Below are 19596 nucleotides of genomic sequence, written 5' to 3'. Positions count from 1 at the left end.
CAGAAACCACTTGTATTTGTGATTTGGAGATGTTTTCAGTAGGCAATGAAATATTAGTTGCTATTTAAAAAATGTACCACGTAATTGCAGAAGATAGCATGTTCCTATTCCAATTAGAAGTGAATAACTGTAATACCTGATGGAGCTTTGTGCTGCATCTGTAGGTAAATACTGCGCTTTGTAAAGGAATCTATGCGTAGAAAATGCATAATAGGCTTGTGTATGATAAGGTTCAGGTGTAAACAACTGAAGCAAGTGAATCTATATTCCATGGAGAAATCCAAGATGAGATGCTTTTCCTAAAAATGATGCAAAATATATTGCTAGCAAATTGTGCTCTCCTTTATTGCTTGCATATCAATACGGCAAGCAGAACAATTTCTACCTCAGAAAAGTTTGTCCTCAGCTCTCCATGTCAAATTCACAAAAACATTTGGACGTGGCAATGCTTCATCTTCATCAAAGCCTGTCTTCATACATTAACCATGCTTGCAGCCGTTCTCCAACACTGAGGTCAACTAGCATGAACAGCTCCTACTGACTCTTGCAACTCCTACACAGCATGGCTGTTGCACACTGTTTACTGGGAATGGGAGTGTTGCTGGTAAACATCTAAATGAGCTCATGGCAAAGGCTGAGATGTGCCCTAACTGTTAGGTTATGTAGGGGAAATGTAGGGCCTCTTCTCAACATGTACACGGTTTTTTGACATGTGTAGAGCAGATGGGTAGATTCTGATGATCTACATGTTGAAGGTGGTTGCTGAAAGTGGCAGTGCAGTGACTAAATCCAGGTTTTTTGTAGATTCAGCCCTTAAGAATTTATGAAAAGCTCCCATTTAATTCCCATCCTAGAATTAGTAGCATCTAATCAGCTTGAACCTATGCTATGGCAATATGTCAGGTGCCTACAGAGTGTCCACGAACCAGCAAATGAACTTCAAATCAACTGAAAAATCCTGCTGACTTGTGAATGGAACTACATCTGGACCCTCAGCAAAAAATGCAGCTAGTTCAGCTTCATTTCACTCCTGCATTTGGTGAGGTGTGAATAAGGCTGAAAGGGCCAAGTTCAGGGCTTTGATTAAGGCAATACAAGTCTAGTCTCTTGACAGCACTGCACTTGCCCAGTCTGATTCTGACCCAACATCTTTGTACACCACATTTATGTTGCCTTCTGCACATTGACTGTACAGCACCAAAAGTTCTTTGAAAAAACTTATTTCATAGAAGAGAATAGATATATATATGGGGTATGACTGCAGGCTTGCAAATGACAGAAATACCTGAAAACCCCTCTGTTCTGCTATTGATCCAAAAGGAGTGCTGGAAACATTACTATGGCAACAATTCTTACCCAGTGGAAGAAGCATGCCATTTTCTGTGCATGGGAACAAAACAAGTGGAGGCGTTTTTCAGAACTGTTTCCCACCTCCCCTTGACCACTACAGATGTGGTGATCTTGTGGCATGAGCTCCTGCTGCAGGAGCTTTCAATGAGATACGACTTACAGAGTTACTTACTGGCCCATGCACAGAGAATAAAGGCATTCTATTGACCAACAGAGTCCTGTCGCAGAAAACAGCACTGCAAGGAACTCCTGCTTTCTAACAGTATCAAACATTTTCCCTACCTCATTAACAACCTGGGTTATTAGTGTGAATAAGAGACAAGGCTGCTCTGGCTCACTCTATGTCATTGTCTATGTCATGTGGCTGCACTACACTTGAACCTTTCACAAGTACAGTTACTAACTCAGAAAACTACTGAGCATCCAGTTTGCCCATGTTCTTACTGAGAATGAGTACAGGCTAAAGGACAAATCTGTTGGCATTATGGTAGTAGTGTTATTTGGTCTGTTAATTAGCAGCTGCACTAATAAAGTCATCAATTTTGCATTATATGGCTAAATTGAAAGTCCACATTCCGGATAGCCTGAAGGCAGAATTGAGAGATAAACATATTCCAGGTGTTTGTAACACTGAAGAAGGTCTGTCTGCTGCTCCTGGCTCCATCTCACCCCCAGTTTCACATGGGGGTAATTTTAAGGAGAACTGTGACTCTGCCCACTGCTCCTAACCCTGGGGAGGGGAGTGATACTGGCTACAAGTCCAGGAGACTGCTCTTCCTGTAAAAGGCTGCAGAAAACAATCGTGTGGAAGATGGTGTCAATCAAGGAGAGAAAAGAAGCAGCCTGGAAGAAAGCTTCCAAATACACACTCCCACTGCAGAAACACTTTATGGTTGTCCTGAGGCTAGGGAGAAGAACAAGCAGCTGCAAGCTCTTTCCAAACTGTTTGTCAGTCCTCTCTGGGCAGCCTGTAGTACAGCCAGCTGTGAGAGCAATACAAGTAGGTGGAACAGCTCTGCCCACTTGGGAGTTCACTGCTCCTCCACAGAACCACTTAACAGCATGAGCCAGGTGGATATTTCCCATTGCCATTCATTTTGTTATCCTCTTTTTTTATGAAAACAGAAAAATAAGAAGGCTCAGAAAAAAAGAGAGAGAGCCTGAGCAGAAGATAAGACTGTAGAAACAGACCAAGACTAATATCAAGTATGTGAAGTACAAGGAAGGAATGGAAAAGGTAGTGCTACTGACTAATAGTGTTGAGGAAATACACAAAATGCCATCCAGCTCTTTACTAGGGCCCAGCTTAAGAAGCTCAGTTCTTGCTTATTCTGTAGAAATGGTAAAGATCTGTTTCTTCTAGAGAAGTATGTAGCCCTGTTGTTTCTGAAAATTATTCACCTTTCCTTCATGTTAACTATGTCCTGCATCCTATCACAAGTCACAGTGGCATAGAACAGATGTGCATCTGTGTGTATACATATTAATATTTTACATCTGCATACGTATATATAGGAAAGTGTGTTGAAAATGTCTTGATGAAAAAAAAACAACTCAAAACTGAAATACACAGTTGATTTAACCAATATGGTCATCCTTTTTCCCCTCCCTAGAGACAGCTGGTTTTATTCAATATTGACAGATACAGAATAGAAGCTGTTATTAAGGATATAATTACTATTTTGACAACATCAACTTTGACAGCTTCATGAACTTTATTGAATAATCACAGAATCATAGAATGCATGGGGTTGGAAGGGACCTTTAAAAGTCATCTTGTCCAGCCCTCCTGCAGTGAGCAGGGACCTATATAACTAGATCAGGTTGCTCAGAACCATATCAAGTCTGACCTTGAATGTCTCCACAGACTGGGCCTCCACTGGGTGCATTACCCATCACTTAGTAGTCTCCCATTTCTTCAGCTTTCTCTGCCTTCAATATCTGAGAGCCTCCCAAGTATTTCATAAAAGTAATCGCCTCTCTTCTAGCCTTTACAGAAGTAGCTTGATCAGTTCAAGCCATTTTCTTCCATGTTTGCTGTTGCACATGTGAGAGCAAGTATCCTGGGAAGAAATTGTTAAAGAAAGGCTAAGTCAAACAGGTAAGATACATGGCTAGTCTCAAATGCAGGGAAATTATCTGGATGAGTGCACCCTCAGTCAGTTTGCAGATGACACAAAGTTGAGTGGGAGTGTTGATCTATTTGAGGGTAAGAAGGCTCTGCAGCAGGACCTGGACAGGCAGGATTGATGGGCCGAGGCCAACTGCATGAGGTTCAATAAGGCCAAGTGCTGGGTCCTGCACTTCGGTCACAACACCCCCAGGCAACACTAGAGGCCTGGGGAAGTGGGGAAGAGTGGCTGGAAAGCTGCCCAGAGAAGAAGGACCTGAGGGTGTTGATTCACAGCCAGCTGAACATGAGCCAGCAGTGTGCCCAGGTGGCCAAGAAGGCCAACAGCATCCTGGCTTGTATCAGGAATAGTGTGGCCAGCAGGAGCAGGGAGGTGATTGTGCCCCTGCACTCAGCACTGCTGAGGCTGCACCTCGAGCACTGTGTTCAGTTCTGGGCCCCTCACTACAAGAAGGACATGGAGGTGCTGGAGCATGTCCAGAGAAGGGCAACAAAACTGATGAAGGGTCAAGAGCACAAGTCTTATGAGGAGCAGCTGAGGGAACCAGGCATGTCTAGTCTGGTGAAATGGAGGCTGAGGGGAGCCCTTACTGCTCTCTACAACTACCTGAAAGGAGGTTGTAGGGAGGTGGGTGTCAGTCTCTTCTCCCAAGGTACTAGTGATAGGACAAGGGGAAACAGCCTCAGGTTGTGCCAGGGGAGGTTTAGATTGCATATTAGAAAATAATTACTCACTGCAAGGGTTGTCAGACATTGGAACAGGCTGCTCAGGGAAGTGGTGGAGTCACCATACCTGGAGGTATTAAAAAGGTGTGTAGATGTGGTGCTTAGGGACATAGTTTAGTGGTGGATTTGGCAGTGTGCTAGGTTAAAGGTCGGACTTAGTGATCTCAAAGTCCATTCCGATCAAAATGATTCAGTGATTCTGTGAAAGCTCTGTCCATTTTCAGCTCCCATGGAAGCAAATTTCACACACATCCCAGGCCCAGCTCTACACTCGCAACCAACCAACCCCCTGTTGGCCGTGTTTCTTTATTCTGGAGAAGTGCAATTGCTGCTGGAAGTCATGCTCACCGAGAAGGAAGTTCTTGCACAGATAGCCTGGGACATCTGCAGAGGCTTTCTGAACATCAAAGCAGAGCCTACAACGGGGATTCTGGATAAAATGTGGGAGCATCCCTTACAAGCACTGCTTTTGGGGAGTGGGGATGCTTACTGCAGGCAGGCTCTTACCTTCTCTACCTGCTGGCCCAGCACCCCACTTGCCATCAGAGCTGTTGCCCAAGGACACACGTGCTGGCTCCTTTTGGGAACGCGGGTGCATTTCTTCACTTCACACAGACCCCCTCTGCACGAGGCTCCGGCACATCGGGGCTCGAGAGGTGCCGTGGGAAACCCAGGGTAGTCATTTTTTAAGAAACCGGAGTCAGCCAGAAAGACTGCATCTCAATCTGCCTCTCCTGGCCTTCGGAGAAGAACCAGATGCTTTGGCTGCAAACGTTACCGTCCAGGACCATCCTTCGCAGCCAGGCAGAGCCTGGGGGTGCCACAGGAGTTGCCGCCCGCGTGGGCAGGAGGTCGGGCTCGCTCGCCGGCATGAGCCGCAGCCCCCGGGGCCGGCCCGGGAGCGGGGCCGGGGCCCGTTGTGACGCGGCGCGGGTGACAGCGCGGGGCGGGACGGCGCGGCGGGGCTGGACGGCGCGGCGGGGCTGGACGGCGCTGCGGGGCGGGATGGCGCGGCGGGCGGGCGGCAGAGCGGCGGGGCTGCGGCCCCTGCTGCGGCCCCTGCTCCTGGCCTGGCTGGCGGCGGGCTCGGTGCACGGCTGCAGGCGGCAGGCGGCGGAGCCCCGCAGCGGGCACACCGAGCCGGGTGAGGCGGCCCCGGGCGGTGCGGGGTCCCTGCCCGGGAGGTGCGGGCGCTGGTCCGGCCTCAGCCCGGCCCGCCGCCTGTCCCTTGCGGCTTCTCCCGCAGATCCGGTGATTCCTGCTCCCGCCGAGGGGAGTTTCCCGGTCCCCGCCTGGCTTCCGTCTCTGGAGGCAGGGGATGCGCGGCCGGGGTGCGGGGAGGCAGGCACGGAGCCGTGCTCTCCGAGCAAGGCTCAGCCACGGCCGGGGTGCAGCCGTCCCTCCTCGGCGCCACGTGCAGGCAGCGGGAAGGTGTCGGGGTGAATGCGGTGCTTTATGAAGCCGTACAGCAGCCTGGGGGCCCTCCCGAAGGAGGAGGCTGGGGACAGCTCCAGGTGGAAGCTCCAGGTCCGCTTGTCACTCTGGCAGCCACAGGCGCGGGCTCCAGGGCCGGAGACGTGCAGACCCCCTCCGCCTGAGCCACCAGCCGCACATGGAAACGCTTCCAGTCTGGGAAACCTGCATCCCCTGAGCTGCCCTGTGGCGTGTCCCTTTGGGGATGGAGCTCTGCTGCTCCTCCTCACCTCTGCCCTTGCACCTTCAGCATCCCGTACGTCCCAGAGCCACAGCACTTGGCAGGTCTGAGAGAGATGCCCAAAGCAGGACCGAGCGAGATTCCCTGGGGATCACAAACATGACTGGGGAGTGCTCTCTGTTGAGATATTTTAGAAGGACTTCTGTGGGCTTTTCAAGTGCTTCTCAAAACAGGCTGCGTGTACGCTCTGATGTGGCTTGTAATTAAAATGGTGTGTGACTGCAAAGGTTTCTGCCCTACATAGGTTTTACAAGGCTTCCAAATGTACAGAGGGATACAGGCTGCCTTTGCTGTGCTGGTACTAATTGCAGCCCCCTGACAGGAATGTAAATGCAGTTCCTTAGCACATTCTTATCTCAGCATGTGTGGGATTTGCATATATAACTCCTATTAATGCTAATGGCAGCTATATACATAATTCTCTTCACATAGGGCTGACACTATATTTTTATCTGAACTTGATGCAACTGGAACCAGCCATCTTATATAAGTAGAAAGATCTGTAGTTTCTTACTGGAAGCTTTCTTAACTTTTTTGGTTCATTGAAAATGTAGGGAGGAGATGCAAGTAAAGGAAGCAATGCAAAACTTTTTGTTGTGATATTGGCCTGGAAGGTTCATAACATTGATCTAAAAAGTGGTGTGTGTTCCAGAGGATCATCAGTGAACATGACAGCGTTTCACAAGATTTAATTTTTGACACAATTTTTTTTTGGGGGTGGGTTAATTATTGTGGTTGTTTTTGTTTTTTTTCAGTTTTGTTAAATCAGAAATCAGGATTGGTGGTACCTGATTAACTTGTTAGTTTAGAAACAATCAGCTTTTAATGTATAGGTGTGTTTAAAGGTTTATTTGGGGTATTACTACTTAGAAAATAGAGTTACTTTTTTAAAAATTCAGGGCTGTTGTCAGTTCATCATTATGAATCTCTGACAAAAGAGCCCTGTTGTGCCCTGTGGTGCTCCGGAAGCCTGAAAGCACTCTGAAAGGATATTGTGGCTGATATCTTCACCTATAAGTTTGCTTTCACTGGTTAGCAAACCCCCTCAACCTTCTGTTAGTAATATCTAAAGTTTTGTGTTTCTTCTTGTTTCTGAAGCTTTTTCTGTTTTTTTGTGGGTTGTTTTTGTTTGTTTGTTTTTGTTTAAATTGTGTCTGGATGGGAAATGGCAGCTTCTCCTTTCAGATACCATGACCCCCTGCTGTGGCTGCACTCAGCTTGTCCCCTCAAAATTGAATTACAGTAATGCCTACTTTGAGGGTGGAGGGGCTTACCATAAACTGATATGAATTGTCTGAAATCTGTTGAGAATTTGCATCACCTGAAGCTGTTCTAGCCCTCCCCCCATTTATGTTTGCATGTTACATTTATTCCACATGAGCAAACGAGTGCAACTCACATTGTACCAAGTAGAAAACAGGTATTTATTGAAACAGGACTGTATTTAGACTGTAGACAGGATCTGCAGGCAGATCCTTAAGTTCTCCTCTCTGCTGTGCTGTGGTAGTTGTTAGACAAGACTGCTGAGTGATTGCCCCGTTAGTTTAAGAGAAGCTAAGGGAAACAGGATGGGATGTCCACGGTAGGGACGGTAGGGACCATCTTCTAAAGAAGTTGTTACTTTTCAAGGCACGTCAGAGGCAGAGCTTGAGGATACACTAGCTGTTTTAATGGTTGTCTCTGTTTTCATAGGATTCTAGTCTTATCATTTGTTTTTTCCTGATGTTTTGGCTAACGTCGGATTTTTTATCATTCAACTGGATAGTTACAGAGCACTGTGCATACTCTAGAAGACTGTTCTGACGAGTGCAGCTTATATGCTGAAGTAAATGTTAAAACCATAGAGACAGTTAGAGATAACAGAAGAATAACATTTTGATGGCTCATTTATAATGTTGGGAAAAAGAGTTCAGTATCAACATATCATTATGGAGGATGCACCGGGCTGCTGTAATGTAAATCCTTACAGTGGAGGAGTAAGTGTTTTACATTTCTGTATCACTGACTGCAAGAGAAATGGATCTGTTCCTTTCAACCTGAGAAATTTAAAGTTTTGGGTAGTGTGTGAAAAACTTAAATATTTCTCAGAGATTTAGTAGCAAGAAGTGATACATAAACTTGCGTTGCTGCACAGAAATAACATTTTGTAAACATAAATCTTGAGTGTAAAAAAACTGAGAGACAACGAAAGCAAACTTTAAGTATTTGTTATCAGAAAAAAATAATCTGAGTAGGCAGTACTGGCAGTGTAGACTTGTAAAAACAGTCATAGTGCCTTTGTATTTGGAAGAACTGAAAAGACCTAATATTTATTTAGTGAATAATTTCCAAAGGACCATTACTAAGTTAGTTTCTCTAAGGAACAGGATCCTAATAAACAAACATTCAAATTGCATTCTATTAGGAATAAAACATATAATCCAGATTTGAATCCCAGATGGAGATGAGAACCTTTTGCTTTCGTACATTCTGTGAAACTCATTTTGTAACCTCAAAGTACCATTAAAAAATGGAAGGAACCCAATCACAGTGATTAAAACCCCAGAACCTAATTAAAATACTGTACCTGGTTGACTCATCTTTATGCTGGCTGTCTAAACCTGACCTTGGAGTGTGATGGGGGAAAAAATCATGTGGGAAGGCATACATTAGCCAGAAGGAACAAGGAAATGAGTTAACTGGATATTGTTTAATCATAATTTTTCTTAACTCTTTTTGGGGAAGACCTATAATTTGCATAGAACCTAGACACTGCACTTCCCAGAGCATTCAGTGGGATAATTTAACATCAAAGGCCGGTTTATAAGAAAATACTTCTTTTTTTTTTTCTTCATTTAAAGAATCATCTTTTAAAGAATCATAAAGTTTAAATATGAATGCTGTTCACACTGGATTTTATGATAAATTTTTCATAAATGTCTTGTTTTTCTGGTCTAGATAGTGAAAGCAAAAATGTTGGAAAATTTCACATTTCAAGTAAAAAGTAGTAAAAATTTCAAGGAGTGAGATTCCTGTTAATTGGGCATTTCTATCCCTCTCATTGTATTATAAATGTAACTTTAGACTTTGTGTTCAGGTCTGGATGCCGAAGAGTCCATGGAGCTAGAATTTGGAGCATGCACAGTTACATGTGGTAAGTAGCAAAGCAGATGAATAAAACATATTGTAATTTGTTTTTTGGGGGGAAAAAAAAGAAAAAGTGCTAACTGTAGCAATTTAGCAGTTGTAATTTGCTTGCCCTTGTTCACCTCTCATAGATTTCAATTGCCAATAACCATAATTAACAAAAACAATCGGGCTGATTGTCATTAGGAGTTTAGGTCAGATCTGTTGTTTTATTAATTTCACAGCCTGCAAGCTCCTATTTTAAACCAGTTCCCTACGTTTATTGGCACATGAGCTGCCTTCCCCAAAGTAACAATTTTCGCTATTTGTGAACATCTGTGAGATGTTCAGAAGATGAAAGATCTTCTGATGCTTCTCACAGATGTCTTCCCACATACAATATTGCCAAAAAATTGCTTGCCTGCAGTAGCCTGTTTTGTATCCCACATTTATACAATTTATAAATTGTGCAATGGAGAGGAGAGGTATCATTCTGGAATAGAAAGGGGATGAGCCTTAAGAAGATGTCCCTGTGTTTAGAGTGGTGATAGAAGCTACTGTGACGTGGTAATTACATTGCTAAGGAAGCAGTCTTGAATCAGAAATGGTGTTAATTTGGTTCTGAACAAATTCAGCTTCTCATAAGACCAGAGAAAAAAGAAAGATGATTTTTTGCCTGCCTCAATCAGATGTTTTCTAGACTATTCCTTTCCATTTTTTTCCAGCCACTTTTTCATATTTCCAATGACAGAACTTCCTTGATTCCCCCCTATTTCCAGTCTTAGGACATTATGGTTTTAGAGGATTCTTTTTGCTTCTACATATTTCTCTATTTCTCTTTCTTAACTTCATAATTTCAAATCTGCTTATATGGTCTGTATAGTGATGTCATATATATGTATCTCCATACTCTTGGTGACCTCACTTCCTCTTATGCACACATCTTTTGGATACTAAGAAAGTGCTCCTGAAGTCCCACCCTTCTAGCAGGTGTCTCAAATGCTCCTTATTTTCAGGGAATTTCACTAAATTTTGTCTCAAATTTGCATCTTTTGTCCCTCAGAGTTAACCCTGTGGTGGGCTAACCCTGGATAGCCACCAGGTGCTCACCAAACCAGTCTATCACTCCTCTGTTCAGCGGGACAGGGATAGAAAAAACACAAAACTCGTGAGTCAAGATAGAAGTTGTTTAATAAAGCAGAGACCACATGGAGAAGCAGAGGAAACAAGCAAAACATTTCATTCTCTGATTCCCAACAGCAGGTGATAATAAGCCATTTCCTGGGAAGTAGGGCACGAGTCTGCATAGTGGTTGCTTCAGAAGACAAATGCCTCAATAACATATGCCTCCTCCTCCTTTCTCTTAGCTTTTATTGCTGAGCACTAAGTCATAAAGTATGAATTATCCCTTTGGTCAGTTTGAGTCAGCTGTTCCACCTGTGTCCCCTTCCAGCCTCTTGCCCATCTCCAGCCTGGTGTCCTTTGGGGGCTGTGAAGAGACATCCTTGGTGCTGTGGGAGCACTGCTCAGCAGTAACCAAAACATCAGTGTGTTATCAGCACCATTCCAGCTACAAATACCCAGCACAGCACTGTGAGGGCTGCTGTGGGGAAAGTAAATTCCATCCCAGCCAGAACCAATACAAAATGATTAACCCCCTTAATACTGAAAATTAAGTAGTCTTACTGACGTACCAGGAGAGGGAAGCTCTAACAAAAAAGAAAAAGGCATCATATCTGTCCCAACACAACAACAAAGGAACAGCCCCATGGCTGTTCACTCAACTACCCCCCCACACACACACTCTGGGATGAGGAGGACAAAGCTCCTGGGTCGAGACAAAGGACAAGGAGGGTTCTTCACCGATTAAGGTCCCCAGCAAAACAGACTCAACTTGGGAAAAAATAATAATTTAATCTCACGCTAATCAAATACACACAGGACGCAGACAACACACAGAGCAGGGCTTGCATATGTTACCCCCACCCCTCCCTTCCTCCTGGGCCCAAATCCCTTTGTTCCCGGTTTCTCTCCCTCCTTCCCCCCAGTGGCACAGGGGGATGGGGATGGGGTTTAGAGTCAGTTCACAGGCTGGTGGTTCCTGCTGCTCTTTCCTCCTCAGGAGGAAGGATTCCTTACAGTCCTGCCCTGCTTCCCCACGGGGTCCCTCCCATGGGAGAGAGTCCTCCACAAACGTCTCTTTCATGAGTCCTTCCCACCAGGTCCAGAGCTGCTCCAGCCTGGGCTTCTCACAGAGTCACGGATGCTTCAGGAACAAACTCCCCTGGCCCGGGGTCTTCCAAAGCTGAACAATCAGAGTCCACACACAGCAAATCCACTGGTCACGAAGTCCAGTGGCCAAGTTCACCCCTCCTGGTGCCTTCAGGGAATGCTCCACCACGTTCCTCCACGAGTGCAGGGGGACAGCTGCCATCTTGCCATGGGTTGCAGGGAAACTTCTGCTCGGGCACCTTCTTCCCCTTCTTCCTCACCAACAGCCAGCCCTGCTCTCCTTCCCCAGCACTGCTCTCCTCCTCCTGCACAGCTCTTCCCCCTGAAGTGCTTCTCTGCTCAGGTCTTAGCTCAGTTCTTTCCTATGTTAATCACTGAGGCGCATCTATTGTCCCTCTAATGGCTCCTTGGCTGGTTTTGGAGGCAGGGGAAGCTTCTCAGCTTCTTACCAGAGCCACTCCTGTGGCCTTTCCCTTGCTACCAAAACACCCACCAAACCAGAACAATATCATGTCTGGGGTTCAGATCACATCTGTAGCCTTCATTCTAGTCTAGGCTGTTCAATGCATGGTGTGTTTGTTGAAAGGCTCAAAGTCTTCTTTGTTCCTTCAGATTTGTTCTTATTGCCTGAATTCATTTGACTAGGCCTTTATACTTCCTGCTTTCTGAACTGACTTAATTTTCTTTATTTTTTTCCAGTAATGACATAGCTCAGATCCATTGTTCCTCTAGTCATAGTCCAGGCTTACAGAGGCATTAAAGTGCAGTTAAAGTCTATGTTAATGATGTCTTGTCATACCTGCCTCAAATTTGCCTCAGTCTCTTTGTGGTCCACTTGTTTTGGCCACTCTTACCTCTCTACATTTCATAACTGCTGTTTTCATATTGCTAAGTATTCAGATCTTTGTGGATCATCCTTCTTCACCCTCCTCCCTCTGCAGGTCTATTAATTTACATTTCTCTAGGGTGAATTTCATCTGGGTAATTTATACTGCAGTGTGGTCATTTTTCTGTTAGGTTAACTTGTATGCCTTGTTGAAGTTAAGACCTCATTTGTTAGAGCATCTCAGTAGAATAATTTCATCAGCATTGGCAGCTACGAAGAAGAGATGGAGAAAGAAAACATGGGAATGGAGGAAAAAGCTGTCCAAAAGGAAGAGGCAGAGGAGTAACAAAAGAACTTGCAGTTCTGATTTAAAAGAGCTTTTTTTCATCAACCCTTTGAGTATGGTGTACTTCCCAAATGTGAATATTCCTGTAGATAAGACATGGGGGGATTTTTCCTGATGAATGTGACTGTGCTAGCCCAGCACCCAGATTTTATCAAGACAGCCTTTTGGCTTTTCATAGGTTTCCTGTCTTTTTTTGTTAGCTAAAAAACCCTAGATGACACTAAAGAAAGAGGAACGCCTTTAATAAAAGTGTCAGTTCACTGCTATTTACACCTCTGTCTCTGCATCCATGAGATGATACATTCTCTGAAGAGAACAATCGTTGTTTTGTGTCATTTTCAGTAAGTGGTGATGTATCCCTCTGTCACTTGGAGTACTGTTTCATGAGTTACGTGACACCTCTGAAACATTCTGATATCCATTGTTTTGTATAATAGACATTTAAGGAAGGCAGATGCATCATAAATGCAATATTCAGACCAATTTATTATTCTACTGCAAGGGGTTTAACTCTCCTCTTTCTGTGCCTATTAGTAAACAAAATGCTTCTGGGAAAATGGCAAAACCTTCAGTGTTTACTGGGCCTAAACATGTTATTCCTGCCTCCCCCACAAGCTATGTCATTCCAGTGAACTGTGTACACACAGTTTGGCAAAAACAATTCTAGCACTTGTTTTGAATTTGTTCGTAATTGTTAAAATGAGGATGTTCCCATTGAAATCCTGATAGTGACAGTGAACCTCTTTTTTTGCTTCCTTGAACATTGTGTGGGAATTTTCCTTAACTTTACACATTTGTGATAGATTGTCTACTGTCCTTTGTCTTCAGTATGACCCTCCATGTTGCAGGTGGAGTCCTGGTGGTCAACACTGGATTTCACCTGTTTCTCATGAGAAGCCTTACCTTACCAACCACAGCCTGTGTGCTCTGCGAGGCTTAGGCTTGGAGGCTGTTGGTGGTATTCCTGTATCACTCACTGTTGGTCAGTCTTTGGTAACTTCAGATTCCCCAGTCCTAGTCCCAGGTGGTTTTTAGTGCCTTCAGTTTATGTTGACCTTGGTGGGAGTTGAAGACAGTCACAAGACTGGAGGCAGACTGAGTTGGCAGCCTGTACAGTATTCTCTGTACCATCCGATTTGAGCATTTAAAGGCCAGGACCCTGAATGCTTTGATATCTAAAGTGAATTAACTGTTTTGCAGAACATATATTAGTTTAATTTAAAATTATTTTTCTGTAAGAAAACTTTTGAAATATATGTAATTCTTTTTCTGACACATGATGATTCTAAAAATCTGGCTCCCTATGGTGCAGAGTCTGGCAGAAGTAGATGTCTTGAAAGCTTAGATACCAACATGGGATAGCTTTAGCAGGCACTCTTGAGAACATCTGTTTTGCCTGGTTTTTGGTAGATGCATCGTATTAACATCCGGGATAAAGAGAAAGCAAAAACAGACTGTGAAGAAACACAGAGTGAAAGATTTTTTTTTTTTTTTTTTTTTAATTTTTCCCCCCCAAAGGGATTGGCTTTCGAGAAGTTCTGTTAACCAGGGGGTGCCCCATGTCTGAAGCAAAATGTATAGTCCGTGTGGAGGAATGCCGGGGGCCAGCAGACTGTGGATGTAAGTGGAACACTGTCATATAGTAATCTAGAGCAAGTAAGTTGGTTCAAAGGAGACAGCCTTGTTCTCTGTGAGTGTGGTGGAAGTGGAATGGATTGCATTCCACCCTCCAATTACCCTGTTAAGCAATCAGCTGATGTTTCAGATCTCATTTCTGTCCTGTGCCTTTGATTTCAGGTCCCTGTAAAATACCATTTTTCCGCTAAGTGCTTCATTCCAGACATTAGACCAAGCAAAAAGTATTTGAAGTAATTTTAAGGGAAAGGATAACTTCCAAGTAACATTCTGTGGTTTGAAGAATTATTAACTTTATTATCTGTACAGAGGTGTTTCATATAGTTGATAGTGTACCTGTTAAAAATTCCTCCTATAGGGGGGATACCAATTCCTGAAGGCTCTGCCTGCGTGAAGATGTTTTGTATTTCTGTACCTCCTGAAAATAGATTTACATATGTTTGGAAGATATTAATTCCAAATGAGGTGAGTAATTGAACCCAACTTTGTGCAGAAAAATTGCATAATGCATGTATTTACCATGTACTCCATCTGAATTGTACAGACTTCTTGGGCAGATTGTTTCCTTAATGCAAACGAGCCCTGATTTTTCACTGGCGAGTTGGTAATACAAGGACTTGCATGGCTTTGTTCCTTCATGCAGCTTCAATTTCCTGTTTATGGGAGGGAAACAGTAATTTCAGAGAGAATGTTTACTGTTATTTCAGAAAAACTGGGCACAGTGGCTGGTGAGTGATTATATGTCAACAAGTCACAACCACGTTACCCTTCCCAGTTGTTCAAGTAGGAGATGCTGAAGAGATGGGGGAAATTTTCCCAGGGGCCAAGAGGTCCCTACATGTCTAAAGTAGAATAAGCACTTTTCTGTGTGTCTGACACAATGCAACTCATCTTTGCAGACCTGTTTGAAAAAATACACACACACATACCCCCTTTTTATTTTGCTTTTATTTATGTTTAGACAGCACACACTCTCCCCCATGATTCAGCTGTTATGGAAGCTTGCAGAGATACCCATTCAGCTACTTTCCAGTGTGAAACTCAAGAAAATGGAACTATCATTGCCTCTGTAAAATACAGAGTCTGTGCAACAACGGGTAAGTTCAAAGAGGTGCTTGCAATCTTCTAGTGACATGGCCTTGTGTTCTTTATGAGGCACTCAATCTTTGTAAGATTGCGAGGCAGGAGCTTGGGCACTGTGGTAATGACTGTCATGAAATGCAGGCCAATAAAAGAGACACATAAAAGGAAATGACAGAATGGGAATGAAGAGATTTCTTGTGGTAGGAAGGAGTATTTTCTTTATCCTTGGTAAAAATTCAAGCAAATCTAAGGAGTGTTTCCTAGTACCTGCTTATTTTTTTTACTGCACCCAGGTTGTTAACGTGGACTTCTTTCTGTCCCGCTAAGCCACACGGAACCAGCAGCCTGAGTCCTGTCATTAAATCTCCTTTCCACTTCAATACTGAAGCAGGAAAACAACCTTTTGGGGTTTTTCATTCAGCAGCCATCTGGAATTTTCTTATACACATGGATTTAGCAAAGTGTGACATTAAGAAGAATACATCCTAAAACAGGTCCACCAGTACTATTTTCCTCACCTCCTCTGCTGATGGGATTTTTGCTGACTTCATCAGGAAAGGTACCAATGTGCTGATTTTCTCAAACCATGAGCACAGCCGTGCAGAAGCTCCATCTTTTCTAATCAGAAAGGGTGAAAGTGCCATGCTCAGCAAAATTTTTTTTTTCCTGAAATTGTATAGATTCAGGTCTTAGGCAAAATCATAGCAGACTAGAAGAAATAAGTCCTTGGATATGCCCTTCTCAGTGTTTCTCCCCTAGGTAAAACTGGCCTGGGAATTCTGCTTTTTTCCCTCTCTCTTCAGTAAGGCTGTTTCTTCTATCTCTATTGAGGTCCTTTCTGCCATTGTACTGTAAAATGGAATTTGTTTAATAATTATTCTAAATCCATCTGGAAGTCACAGAACACCCAAAGCTTTCTTTTTTTTTTCTTCTTCCACTATTCAATCTCTACATCCTTTTTGTACAGAGGAAGCCTCCTTTTTGAGACCTGAATTAGCAGAGCACTAAATCTGCTTTGAGTTTAAGCATGCAAATGGTCCCATTGACTGGAGTCGGTGGGTCATCAATGACTCCTCCCACACTTGTGTTTAAGCTCTGGCTGAGCAGTCTTGGTGAAAAGTGGTCAGATTAAGTCCACCCAACATACTGAGAACTTCTTACAAGGATTGAGACTTACTGGTTTAGAAAATATTTACCACTGTGCAGAAATCTGAGGAAGGCAAGCTCTAAGGTTTATTAAGTAGCTTCAAAGGAAGGGGCTCTGCTTAGTGCCAGATCAGCTTCCTTTGGCTTTGTACAGAGGTATTTCTGGGCTTTGCTTTCCCAGGAGTGCCATTGTTTGGACTTCAGACATTATTAATTCTTAATCAGGTACATGGAAGAAGTCTAGCCAGACCAGAAGATTGCATTAACTTTTCCAACAGGATCAGGAAGAGATGAGAAAGATCCTTCTGATAGTATCAGTGGACACGATAAGACTCCTTGTTTTTGGATGTAGATTTTCTTAGCTGCTGCCTTATATTTTCCAGAGCTGCTCTCTTCTCTGGGAACATAGCTTGCTGCATTGTTCAGACACAGGAAAGGGGCAACATTTCTGCCCATGGTACAATGCTGCTTTTCCTGGTGCCTCATTAAAAGACTCTTTGAAATGAGGGTTGGAAATTTGAGGCTTACGTTTGTCATCTCTGTCAAGCAACATGGTTTCTCCACCTACTCTTTCTGTTGAGCACACATCTTTTTCTTTGCCATTTATCTGTCTGGTCTCCAAGTTGAAATGTAAAGAAGGGCAGAACCACAAAATCAATATCAGAAATAGGACAAAAAAACAATTTTTCAGGTAGTCTACAGGACTGAACTGGATTTTCTTTCAGCATCCAAAACTGGCCATGGAGATTTCCAGCCAGCATGAGCTGGCTGGTGTGGTGTGGCTGTTCCTTGTGTTACCTCCTAAATTACTTTTTTCTTTCTGTAATCTCTGCCTCACTCAAGTCAATAAGGTTGTTTGTATATTTTGTCTTTCTCATCACCTAGACCACGTCTTTCATTATGGCACAGAGATACATTTCTTCGTGCCAGAGCTAAAGGACAGGGCAGCAGAAGTGGAAATGTGTTTCCTCTGTGGCTGACCTTTCTTCTTGGCACTTTCCTAGAGAGAAAGCCTTGAAGTCATCAACAGAGCTAAAAATTATCAATGCAGCTGGTAAGGGGCGAATGTGTTTGCTTTGGTGTCCTCCTTCCTCCTCTCTGCAGCCCTCTGATATTTTACCCATGTGAACAGCAGTGGCCACATTCAGCAACACCATCTGCAAGCCTGGCCCCAAAGCCACCACTTGACAATACACAGCTTGACACTTTCTGCTTCAGATTTTGAGGCGTGTGAGGTGGGAGGAAAGGAAGACATGTTGCAAAAGGGTAGGTAAGACCTTATTGGAATTTGTGTGTATTTGCCACGTGGCAAAACTTCTTATGAGTTAATTTTCAATCTAGGCACAGAGAACATCCATGTGTCCTTTACCAGTGATCACTGCGCTTCTCAGTGACCTTTTGATGAATAGCCTTAATGACATTTTTGCATAAATGAGTGGTCTTTAGTAATTTGGCTCTTATGTTTTCAGAACTCTTCAGACCTTTGAGTTCTCTTCCACCTTTATAGCAAGAGAAACATAATAGGGAAAAATAAGTATTTTATCTTCATCAAAAGTTATTTGGATGTCTGCAAGTAAAATCCCATATTTTATTAACTGCCATTTCTATATGTCCTTCTTACTAAATCACTACCCTGAAATACACTGAAGGGTGTTGTTTCACACTCTTTCCTGTTGTGTTGTTTGGTGTTTTGTGAAGACTTTGGAGCTGGAAGGCAGTTTATTCATGGTTACTATTAATAGTCCTGTGAGGAGGGAGGATTCTGCAAGGGAGGAATGTGATAGCAGGGAGTGATCCTCATTAGGATGCTATGTGAAGGGTGTCAGCCTCCTGAGATCCCAGCTGTGCTTCAAGATCCACACTTCTCATGAGTGAGAGAATGAGTTGGGTTGTGTGTCTAGTGGCACTTCTGTGGAGAAGATGGAGGCAATAGTGTTTCTGTGTCTCAGAGGCCATTCTAGCCCCTGTCTCTCTCCAGTTCGTTTCCTGTTGATGACCTCAGTGCCAAAGCTGCTTTGAGAGAGAAAAGTCACTGTAACTGTAACTGGCTACTATACAAACATGTAATCAGCATGGCCATGTTTTCCTTGCATTTGCACAGAAATGAAATGGGGAATCCTAGTACCCAAGATTAACAACCTGAAACTCCTCTGTGTGTGTGTAATCCTGCTCTCCCATTAGCATATATGAATCCATTTTTAATACACAGAAAAAGGCTTATAGGTAATCTAGAAGGGAAACAAAAAAAGCTATGCATCATCATTATATTAAGGGGCAAAAGAAACAATCTGCAGAGGAAAAATCTCATTCCCCTCTGCCAAACTGATGCATACCTTTTGAATCTGAAAACGGATGCAAAGAACTCCCGCTGACCTCTGGACCATATAAAACATTGAGCATCTGCTTGTAGATGGAGCACTGCTGTAGAGTCAGCATCATGGTCTAGGAGGAACTCCAGCTCAATGAAAATTCCAGGGGAAGAGGAGGACGAAGAGGAACAGTGCTGCTGGCAGAAGTAGTGGGTTTCCTTTGGACAGAAATGGTGCAAAAAAAGGACATGTTCCACTTTCTTGATGTATATGATTTACAGTATTGTGGATGCAGAAACAGAATGTGTGTGGTTGGTATTTTCATCAGGGAGATGCTATCAGTGGCAAGAAATGCTTCTGAATGTATTTGGATTTAAATGAATCAGAGGGGAATGGGTAGCATGAAGGCAGAGAACAGTCCAGAGGAGCACTGCACTGCGTAGAAACCAAAGACTCTTTGTTAAACTGTGCTATACAATGCAAATGTCATTGCTGGGCCATACCACAGCAGAATGTGTGCTGCTCTCCTGCTCTGGTGCTTGATGTGAAGGAGGTCAGTGGTGTATCTTTTGGCCCAAATAAGAAAGCAGTAACTTTCTATGGTCCTATTCTGATGCACAAAGTAGGCCAAACAGATGACACTTCAGGTTTCCTTTAATCCACCCTGTTGTCCACCCAATTGGAATAGCAGATAGGCTGGAGGGAAGGTGTAGTGCTTGGACCATTTGAGCTGTTGGAAAGGCTTCCATGAGCCATGACCAGCACAGTCTGGGGTTTCTGCCACAGCACTGGCCTCAGATCAGCAAGCCCTGGTGAATAAATTTGAGCATTCCTTCTTTTCCTTCCTTCCTGGCTTGTTCAGACTTGCACAAATAAATGGATTTTTGTAGTTTAGATCCAACAGTGCCTACAATCTAACTGCAGTATTTCACCCTTGCATCTTAATTAAGTTCATTCCTTTTTTTCATAACTACCAATATAAATAATCAGCAG

General features: G+C 43.6%; 1 protein-coding gene across 1 annotated transcript in view; it reads left to right on the top strand.

Moving 5' to 3' along the window:
- The window catches only part of SPACA1 (sperm acrosome associated 1), a 139962-nt gene extending 124768 nt beyond the window's left edge, over nucleotides 1–15194 (top strand). The window contains exons 4-7 of the mRNA XM_051613672.1: nucleotides 8998–9054; nucleotides 13949–14050; nucleotides 14424–14530; nucleotides 15027–15194. Of these exons, the coding sequence (XP_051469632.1) occupies nucleotides 8998–9054; nucleotides 13949–14050; nucleotides 14424–14530; nucleotides 15027–15194 (434 nt within the window). The remainder of the gene's footprint in view (nucleotides 1–8997; nucleotides 9055–13948; nucleotides 14051–14423; nucleotides 14531–15026) is intronic.
- Nucleotides 15195–19596: the final 4402 nt, after the last annotated feature.

The sequence above is a fragment of the Apus apus genome, chromosome 3 (assembly GCF_020740795.1).
Source record: "Apus apus isolate bApuApu2 chromosome 3, bApuApu2.pri.cur, whole genome shotgun sequence".
NCBI classification, from domain to species: Eukaryota; Metazoa; Chordata; class Aves; order Apodiformes; family Apodidae; genus Apus; species Apus apus.
This window is presented reverse-complemented; position numbering and strand designations above follow the sequence as displayed.